This window comes from Castor canadensis, chromosome 8, assembly GCF_047511655.1.
Source record: "Castor canadensis chromosome 8, mCasCan1.hap1v2, whole genome shotgun sequence".
Lineage (NCBI taxonomy): Eukaryota > Metazoa > Chordata > Mammalia > Rodentia > Castoridae > Castor > Castor canadensis.
This window is the reverse complement of record NC_133393.1, coordinates 114,285,653-114,296,150: the sequence shown is the minus strand read 5'-3', so window position 1 is coordinate 114,296,150 and position 10,498 is coordinate 114,285,653. Positions and strand designations below refer to the sequence as shown.

The 10,498-nt window shown below is 35.8% G+C and overlaps 1 protein-coding gene across 1 annotated transcript; it reads right to left on the bottom strand.

Annotated features, from left to right (window-relative positions):
- Nucleotides 1–6,013: 6,013 nt before the first annotated feature.
- Nucleotides 6,014–7,140, bottom strand: Atxn7l3b (ataxin 7 like 3B). The gene has a single exon (XM_020154397.2). It carries the CDS (start codon nucleotides 6,815–6,817, stop codon nucleotides 6,524–6,526), a length of 294 nt encoding a protein of 97 aa, XP_020009986.1. The 5' UTR covers nucleotides 6,818–7,140; the 3' UTR covers nucleotides 6,014–6,523.
- Between the last annotated feature and the right edge of the window lie 3,358 nt (nucleotides 7,141–10,498).

The window sequence follows — 10,498 nt, the reverse complement described above, 5'->3', positions numbered from 1 at the left end:
GTTACACAAGGCAGAAACATTGGCATTTTGGTTGTGTTTGCCTTCAACTGCAATAGATATTTCCAAATTGCTTTCCAAAACATTTGCCCACTTTTTATTCCACCAGCAATATGACTTAGTTTGCTCCATATGGCTTTCAGAATTGATTCCTAACTATTTTTTATTCTAACCATACTTACTCATGTAAAGTGGTAACTCATTTCATTTTAGTTCACATTTCTCTGAACTTACATATTCCACATCGTTTTTTTTGCCATTTGGATGTTTTCATGTAAGAATGAGCTGTTCTTTCATTTTGCACATTTGTTGATTGTAAGGTTATTGTGTAATAATAATTTATTTCCTATAAGAACTGCAAAACTATGACATCAAGTTATTTATTTCTATGATTTAATGAGCAAAAGGTTTTGATTTAATTATGGTCTAAATCTTTTCTCTGCTTGTTACTTTAAAAAATTCTTCCCTTATATACAATTACAAACATATTTTCTTACATTTTTCTAGGAAGATTTGACATTTTATTTCTCTACATTAAATCTTTAATCTGCATACAAATAAATTTACATAGCTGGAGTGGCTTATTATGCATTTATGGATAATCTATTCCAGAATAATGTATATTTATGACCCACTGACTATATCAATTTAGATATTTATCACAATGACATCAATGTGTTTCTACACCAAAACCACAATATGTGAGATATTCACATTTGTTGTAAGAACTTATCTATTCATACAACTGATGTTTCACAAAATTCTTAAAATTAGTTTACCAAACTTCATGAAAACATCCATTGGCATTTTTAATAAAGACTGTTTCCAATTCATGTATTTGGAGTAAGGATGTTCTATTTAGACATCCTAATTTTCCACTTATTTGGAATACTTCAACCCATTAAAATTTATTATTTTTCCAGAAAATCTTGATTTTCATATTAGTTCATAGAACAATTATAATTTGTTGTATCACATTCCACAAGTAACATTTTTTTAAATTTAGAATTCTGCTTTTGGGTATTGATCTTATATATATATATATATATATATATATATATCCAGAAACTTTATTTTCTCAGTATTTCCAATGACTTGTTTGTAGTCTGTATGTATCCTATCTATTTAATGAGAAAAACGAGAATTTTGTTTCTTCCATGCCTACTTTTGAACAAATTGCCTCCATATATTCATCATTAAGCATAGTAATTGAAGATTTTTATATGCACCCTTTATCGGTACATTGGAGCTCTTTAGCCTTTGTTTTCATTGTTAACATCTTTTTTAATTAATATTTTTAATCTTTTTGTAGCTATTGAAACTTCCATGTGTTTTCTCTAATAGTAATATAATTTTCTAATCTTGCTTTCCTGTGATTAACCTGACTTATGACTGCATGTTTTTCATCTATATTAATGTATTTAGTATATTTTTTTGATGGTTATTTGAATTGTCTGTAAAATTCTGACTGGTGTTTTCATGTATTGGGGTAGATTGGATTGTTGTTCTTAAGTTATAGATTTATTCATTTACTTAAAACATTACAAAGTTTTGTCATTTTTGATGAGTTATGTTTTTAAAACAAGTTTCCTCTATGTTTACATGTTCATGCAATAAAGTTGATCATAAGTTTCACAATTGTACATTCTACTTTAATTATACTTATTCTTTTCATTTATTAAATTAAAATCTATATGATTTCAAAGATACATATCAGCATTCTATTTTGTTTTCTATCACGTCTAGATTTTTGGTTTTGGAACTTTGAGCAAGTCACTGCTGCTGAACACATTTTCATTTCTAAAATCAATTCAGTATTTCTTTTTTAACTCATATGTTCCAATATGGCTTGAATAATAGGACTGAAAAATTTTCAGAAATGGAAAAGCAAAAGCAAACAAAACCCTGAAAACTTACAAGTACATGGTTTTAACATTTCCCTATAAAGCAACATCAAAAGCACCTTCTGAAACTTGAATGCTAATCAAAGAACTTATACCTTCCTAGCACAATAAAACTTCCAAAGTCTAAAGTTATCTCTAGGCAACCTGAGAACTGATCATTTGTTAACTTAATTATTTTAAACATCATAATCAGTTTAAAAACGATGTTTAATAAGTACTGTGCTTTAAGCATATGGATATGTTCTCTTCATGCCATGAAACGCCTTTAAAAAATGTATTATCAGAAACACAACTGAGGCTCTAACAGATGGCACTACTGTTAGAAATCAGTATGTACAAAGCAAGTTCTTCCTAAATCCCTATTTCAGCACACTTCATCTGCTATTGTTGTGAACATCAAGCTATCTGATATTAGTATTTTGAGACTAACATGCTGTAGTTAAGACACTAAATGTAGGAAGTTAAACATGTTGAGTTAAATAAGGTTATGTGATTAGCTCTTTTCTTTTTAAAGATCATATTAGTTAGAAAACACACAATGAAAGAACTTTAAAGCCCTACTGTCAAGTATTCTACAAAGCACTGAGGTAACACAATTACCTTATTTTAGAAAATTAAGCACTAAATATATTAACTCAAATCTAAACCTACAAAATAGTATTCAAAAATTTTAGCTTCAGCTACAGTTGAATTTTAGGTGATCCTTATGGTGAATTTCAATGTAAGTAGGGGAAATCTGATTTAAGGCAAAATAATTAATGTTGGTGAAAATTTCATTTTAAGAACTGCTCTTGCTATACTTGCATTGTTTACTTTAGAGGTCAAATTTTTGTTTTCTCAACTTCAATCATCACTCTGTTGGTCTTTTGTTTAAACCTGACAATGGCAGTTAAATTTGGTGCTCTTAGAAGAAAAGACTCAATACCATATTTCATGTCTATGAGGTTCCTTAAATTGTCCTGCTGAGTGTTTCCTGGCCCCATTTCCTGGCAATTTTTTATTTATCTAAATGTTATTTACAACTTGAACTTTTAATGAATTAGAGTATCTAATAAAAAAGATATTTCAGGTAGTTTGGAAGCAACATCACCTAAAAAGTCTAGAGGTACTCAGATTCTGGATTATGAATTAAAAGATATTTAAAACAACAAAAAGCAAGGAAACAAAAAAAGCCCTAAGGATTACTCAAAAAACAAAAAGCATAAATCAGTGGGGTAAAATGGAGAAAATGTCACCACTAGAAAGGCAGAATTTTTTTTCTGCTCTCATTTGCCTTTAGAGAACTAGCATGTTAGCTTGAAATCATGGCAAAAAGTATAGTTCTAGTCAAACTGAACTATTACAGTGTATTTCTAGTAATAGGCCTGGGTTGTATTGTTTACCACCTTCTTACCTCAAATGGAAAAGGGAAGATTGTACACAGTTTGTTTCTTTCACTGGATGCTGGAGACATCTAAATTTGCAGGACTACACTGAGAAACAAGGCTGGATACAGTTTATGTATTCTGACACAACTCCCATTCAAGAGAAAGTATTAAGGTTCAATAGCAATTCCAAATTTATTTTACTAGGTCAATGACCAAAAAAGTATTCTTTTAATAAATGAAGAGTCCAAATAAAGTAATTTTTTAAAATTTTATTATTACTGTTTAGCAATGGGGAGATGCAGTTTATTTACACCAGCAGCCATAGGGGCAAGGAAAACACACAAGAGTTAATCAGCTATCTGTATAGGATGGATTACTTATGCAAAAATAAGACTCTCCAAAACAAAGGATCCTGGTGAGTTTCATACTACCCTCCCCCATGATCCCAGCATGCGATAATGCCAGGCAGTAGCCCCTGGGCATGCGGTGGTGGGAACTAATGTATGGAAGAAAAAGCCACAAACCACAGAAATTTTAAAGAACCCCTTTCCCCCATACACACACACACTCACACCCACACACGCACCCACAGACACTCAAGATACATAACAGGATTACAGGGTATCAATACAATAGAAGAGGGAAGGACAGGAATTCTGCTGTTACAGGGAAGATAGGAAGGGAAAGGGAGAGTTCCTAACCACTGTCAACCATGAAAGTTTGTCCCTTCAGGGCACCTGATGAACTGAATCAACCTTGTACCTATCCAGGGCAAGGGGCTATATTACCCTAATAGTGGTGGTGAGAAGGGGACCAAAACAAAACAAAAAAAGGGTAAGTTATGTGAACAAACCATTACATAAAACCATTTCCCACATCTTCCTTCTCTAACAAAAAGACAGAAAGAATACATTAACATCACGATCTGATTTCCGTTCTGAAAGATGAGTGAGTAAACCATTGCCTTTTACTGTTTCCAAAACAGGAAGTAGGCCAGTCTCACACACTCCTTTTTCTCAGTGTTCTTAGATGTTCACAAAAATGTTCACAAAAAAGTTAATGGTAAAGATAACTATAAATTATTTGGCTCTTGCTAAGGTTTTATTCTTCAAAGTTACCAAAATTCTTGGATTGAAGAAAAAAAATCTATACTTAGGGCCTGACCCTGAAGAGGAAAACTCTAGGAGGATACAGCAATAACAGACAGTCTCAAGGCTCAATCACTATGGTTTCCTTAACTCTCTACAGTACGTAACACAAATCAGTCCATATAGTCCAAATAGCTCTGTCTGGGATAAGGAAATACATACACAGGAAGATGTAGAGAAAGTGGATAAGGACAAACTCCATGTCCCTGTGTGCCAGTCAGACTTTAATGTTCTTCTGCATAAGTCCATCCAAGTGGAGGTGGGAAGATAGAACTCATGAAGACAAAGCAGGAGACTCATGAAGACAATACTAGTGAGACATTTCTATAGAGAAGATATGCTTAGGCATGACGCTACCTTGTAAATACAAAAAAAGAAAAAAAAAAATTTAAGGTTTTCCATCCCAATCCAAACAAGAGGAGCCATAAGATTCTCCTCTAAGCCTTCCATAAAAACAGGTTAAAACAAAAACAACATAAAAACTTAAATAAAAGGGAGAAGTTGAGCGGCTTCAGAAAGAAGCCAGAGCACTAAGGGAGATGAACTGAAACTGGTCAATGTGAAAGCTAGAGTGGCAAGCAGCACCTGGAGTTATGAAATGCACCAAAAAGGCAGTGGAGCAGTGGACAGGAACATAGGCCAAGCCAGACAAATGAGGCTGGGCCCTTTACTGGGGCACAGAATGAGGTAAGAAACATTTCAAATAAAGCAGCACCATTCCACTCATTTCAGGACTCCCACCCACCCACCCTTTATAAACCTTCACTCAGGGAGTAAAACACAAGGCAATTTTGATATGTCATTCTCACTTCCAATCCTTTCCTATTTCATACCATAAAGCCAGGGGATTTGGAGGTCTTTTCCTGACTTCCAACAACAAAAAGACAGCTCTAGCTGTCATGAAGTCCAAAGGGTACCAAGTGGAAAGATTACCCCTTGTGAAGGGCAGAGAAAATTTAAATGTTCACCATAGCAGAGCTCTGACAGCCCAACTCAAGGAAGAGGGGCATTCAACAGGAAGGACTCTCCACAAAGTCAGAGGAGAGATGACCCAGTCCCGCTACTTAGCTCCTAGCACTAAACCATTCACATTACTGAGGGCAGCTGGAAGAGGTCCCCTTTGGGCTCATGCTCTTCTACAGTTGAGTAGCACCCCTGCAGTAGGAGGCAGGTAGTGACCTGGCATAATACCCAAGTCAATCCATGTACTGTCTATGTCACCAGTAAATCGAGTGGTAACGGACTATCCCACCAAACAAGTCCACACCACAATACATAGGAATCTTCCAGTAGGAGACAGTGTATACTTGCAGAGGTCTCTACTACCTCCCCATGGGATCACAATTCAATTCTCTGCCTGTCTGGACAAGCAAGTTGTCCTTTGCCAAGCCTAAGCCACTGGTGGAAGGGAATGAAAAAGGATTCTGTTCAGCCAAAGGCTAGGCCTGGCCCCAGGTGTGCTGAAATCATAGCAAATGTTGGAAAACAGGTGGTTTTGAACTTTTTCTTCTCCTTGCAGTCAAGACTGAGGAGCTTCCCTACCAAATTCGAGTGGGAAATCTTTTCCTTGGTTGTTCCAAATTGACACTGTCAAGTCTCCAGATCTCATACCTTTTATTTGTATCAGAGAAGCCCAAATCAGAGGCATAGAAATCAGAGGAGTCGTCCCATTGAAGCCCATTGATAATGGCCTGAACATCACCAATGTCCAAACTGTCCAAGAAGTCCTTGACATGAAGCAGATGGGAACAAAAAGGATTTTTTATGTCGGGCCCACACATGCTCACCTGTGCACTGAGAGGGCAATACAGGGATCTTGTGTACAACCAGCTGTGTTTAGAGATCAACACACATTGCATGCTGCCCGAGCTGTGCACCTTCTTACGCCCAAGGTTTCAGGCCTAGGTACACTTAAAAATGAATCCGAATTCCTAAATTCTCCACTCTGGGATTTTGAATTGCTAGGATCTTCAAGGGGGGGGGGAGGGGGAGAGTTGGGACCTTTGTCTGATTTACTTTTCTTTCCCCCTACTAAGCTTACTCCTCCAGGCCACGGGACCATTCTACACGACTGTCCTGGTCACTCTCTGACTCTGCCATGTTGCAGTTACTGGAATTCTGGAGGGGAGCGCTGCAGCTGCTGATCAGGCCCATTCCCCTGTTCTCCAGGAAGGGAGCAGAGAGGGAGGCGGCACGCTCCTTTGTCTTCCACTGGCTGAATGCCAAAATCCTTCACGTTACCAGTCTCTGCGAACTCCAGGTAGAAGTAGCCACATTTGACTGCCCGATGTACCTCAAAGCAGAATCCCAAACAAGAATCCTCTATCAGGTCTACGTATATCTCCTGAGCAATGGCCTCTAGCTTGTTAGTATCCAGGTTGGCCAACGAAATTTCCTCCATCTTAACTTGCAAACCGCCCGTGGAGAAGGCGCTCGCTTTACTCACGGCAGCAACACGTCGGGCTCGGCGGGCCGCGCCTAGGCCTGGACGTTTCTCAGGGACGCGTCCTACAAAGGCGACGGGCGGAGACGACGCAATCCGCAGTGACAGAGCAGCGGCAGCAGCTACTGCTCCGGAACCCCACGTCTTTCGGTTTGTTGTGACGTCCACCGATTATGGGCTTTGAGCGGCTCTTGAGGGCCGACTCACCGACAAACGTTCTCGGCGTCTCAACCAGCCGAACGGGCCCTTTCCGCTCCCAAATCGATAGGCCCCGCCTCCCCACTTCCGTCTTCCGTGCGCATGCGCACTGACTCCGCGCAGCCGGGTCGGGCTTCTAACGCGCAGCTACGTTTGGAGCTTTTGGCTTTATTAAGAATGGATGGGAAGAACTGAGCGGTGCCTGGCTGTCATTATCTCTGTGGAAAGATTGCAAGGGTGCTATTTCGTGTCATTTTGTTAGATTTAAGCATTCGCTAATGAATTCATCAATGTTTAATTGATTTCCTCCAAAAAAAAGAGGAAAAATAATCATAGTGCACTGTGGAGTTATACGAAATATCATTTTAAATGAATAGTTGCCACATAAGGTCTGAAAATTTTCTCTTATATGATTGCCTTGTAATTATTTATTTTACTGTCGCAGTTGTCATTTAATTCCACTAGATGGTGTAAGGAAGCAAATTACAGTATAGTTTATCCTTGAGTCTTTTTTTTTTTTGAGTAAAAAAAAGTCGGAACTAGACACTAAAGGCATAATTCATATATATTGATCAAATAAACCTAAAGCATTTATCTCACTTATAGAACCATTAAGTCAGTGCGACTATAAAGAGATGATTATATACATCGCTAAAAAGTTCAAAGATAAAATTATATGTATCGTCTGTCTTGAAGAGAGAAGAAACCTGGAAGGAAGCTTTTCCTAAAGTTAGACAGCAAGAATTAACTGTGAGAACTGGAGCCAGCCTTCCTAGGTTTAATTCTCGGAGCCAACACTTAACAGTTTGTTTACTCATTTGGATAAAGCTGTTCATTATTTCAAAATTAAGATTAAGTTATTAAACATCATCTTGTGGCAGTCTTACATATAAGAAAGTGTTCAGTAAATGCCAGCTGTTTCTAATCATATTAGTTATTAATATGAAGATAAAACCACTGTAATATTTCCTTTATTTTTTTGTTCATTATTTGAGTCTCAGCCACCACTGTTGTAATTTAAAATTTAAAAGTACTTATCCAATACCTTCCTTTACAGAATAAGAGAGACATGTATCTTCCCACAATAAATAAAATGAATGTGATTATGAGAAAACTTTTAAGAGCTTTAGAATTCACTCTTGACATTTCATTTAGTTTATGAGTAGCCAGTTCTTGTACCTAGCTTGATTTTCTCATTGCATGTTTTGCCATTTTAAAATCCACACGTTAGTGAATATAGGGCATTTTGAAAACTTAGACTATTTTATATTGTGTACTGTAAGGTTTTTTCCCCCCCAGGGCAAAATTTTTTCCATTGGTGTCTTTGTATAATTTATATGTTCTTCATTCAAAAAAATTTCACCAGATATTGATACAAAATGGAATCTCCACAAACCCACCAATATAATTAAATGTACAAGTTCTTAAGTCAGATTGCTTCCTACAAGTTGCTATCTGTGTGAACTTGTAATTTTACACAATTTCTGAAAATCTTGAGTTTTCTCATTGTAAAATATCAATACCGGTTCCCATCAGATGGGTTTGTTTTGAGATTTAATCATAAAAATAAATATGTCTTCACACAGTGCCTGACAAATAGTATTAATATTGTTTACCTTGTGACATATGTAGTTAGGTGAGAAAATATAGATATGATTACACTGATGAGCACTCAATCCTTTCCTCTCCTTCCTTCTCCAAATATAAAGTAATACTTTCCAAACTATACACTCACAGACCATTTTGAAATGTAGATTATAAGTCTGTGCATCTGGGGTGGGGCTTGAGTTTCTGCACTTCTAACGTACTTTGTTGGATGCTGGTGATCATACTTTAAAAAGCAAGGAAGTAAAGCAGCTTAATAGTAGTCAACTGTTACTTATAGTGATTGACTTTTATAATTCATACTTGACAAATTATTACAGGAGTTTCTGTGCACTTAATTTTGACAGAAAACTCCTGCTTGTATTGTGAGAGTTGGAACTGCAGTTATCAATTTAGGTAATGAGGAAGAATCTTCAATAAAGTTTATTCTAAAATACATACAGATAGACCTTCATGTTAATTAAAATGGAAATGAAATCATGGCTAGGTTTTGATTTGCTGTCAGTATTTCAGCATATGACTCTTAGTAAAGAAATAATAGTAAAGAAATAATATCCTTAGATCAAAATTTTGTGGTCATGCCCACTGACACCTTGTTGCCCCTTCTACTTGTACAATTAACTAGATTTCCTTGTACTTACCCCTTTTTGTTAAATCAGTAACATACCACCAAAAAATAAGTTAGAAATAACTCATTACTTCTTTTGCAATTGATAGAGTTGAGAGTATTATTTAAAATTTTGGTTTAAAAATAAATTTTAATAGCATAGTAATTCTTCATTATCTAAATCAGTTTCTTAAAGCAAGTAAGGTGGATTATTTCTTTATAAATCTTCAAAAATGTTTTAAAATATGTAGTGCACACTTTGAGACAAGTAACAAGAATGGATGTATCATAAAATTTTAATTTTCTTTGATTTTTCTTTTCTCCATTAAATAACTGTGACATATACATTAGAAGAATCAGCTTTTTCAAAGAGGAAAACATTTTGTATTGTTATTTAAACTTGTTAAAGATGGAAAGTCTCTAATACATATATTTTAACAGCCTCACACTCTGTTCACATAAAACAGAAGAATGAAGCAGAGTGCATCAGGGATAGAACTGGGAGTCAAATAACCCAGTTGTCTATCATATTTCTGCCACTAATTTATCAGGTGATTTGGAGTAAGAAGATGAATCTAGTATTATAAGAAATGGACACATAGATTCCTATTTTCTAAATGCTTCCTTCAAAACTAAATTCTTATAAATTGAGCAGTCAGAAGGAATAGATTCTGCCCAGATGAAGGTCTGGTAAATTCTTATGTATCCATCCATTAAGCTTAGGTGTTGGCTCTTAAATGAGGTATCTGAAGGTTTTCTTATCACAGACTAATCTGCTCTTCTCCTTACTGCATCTTGAAGTGACCACACGCTTTAGGACTGAAAGAATTGTTCAGCTACTCAATACCAGTTATGTATTATAATTAGCTTGCCTAACATTGAATGATTTTGCTAGTGATGAACATTTTTAGTTAAAAAGTTATGTAGAGATTTTTGACTTTGATGAAGTGTCTTTTCATTGAGAAAATATTCATTAAATCTGCTTCCTTTTCTTAGCTTGCACAGGTATTTTAAAAATAAATGAGTAGTAAATCAGAGAAAGAGTGAACATTTTGCCACATTATCTTCTTTTACCAATACTTTCATGAGATTGTGATTTATGCCATAAAGAAGCTATTAAGTCTTACAGCTTATTTGCTATAATTTGCTAAAAAAAATATGTGTTATACTCAACTGTAAATACTAGCATGTCCTTCCAAACATGGCTAGCTTGAAGTTTCAAATTCATT

Bases quoted from the DNA above. Each gene is read 5' to 3' on its own strand.
- Atxn7l3b (XM_020154397.2), bottom strand. From the start codon at position 6,817: ATGGAGGAAATTTCGTTGGCCAACCTGGATACTAACAAGCTAGAGGCC.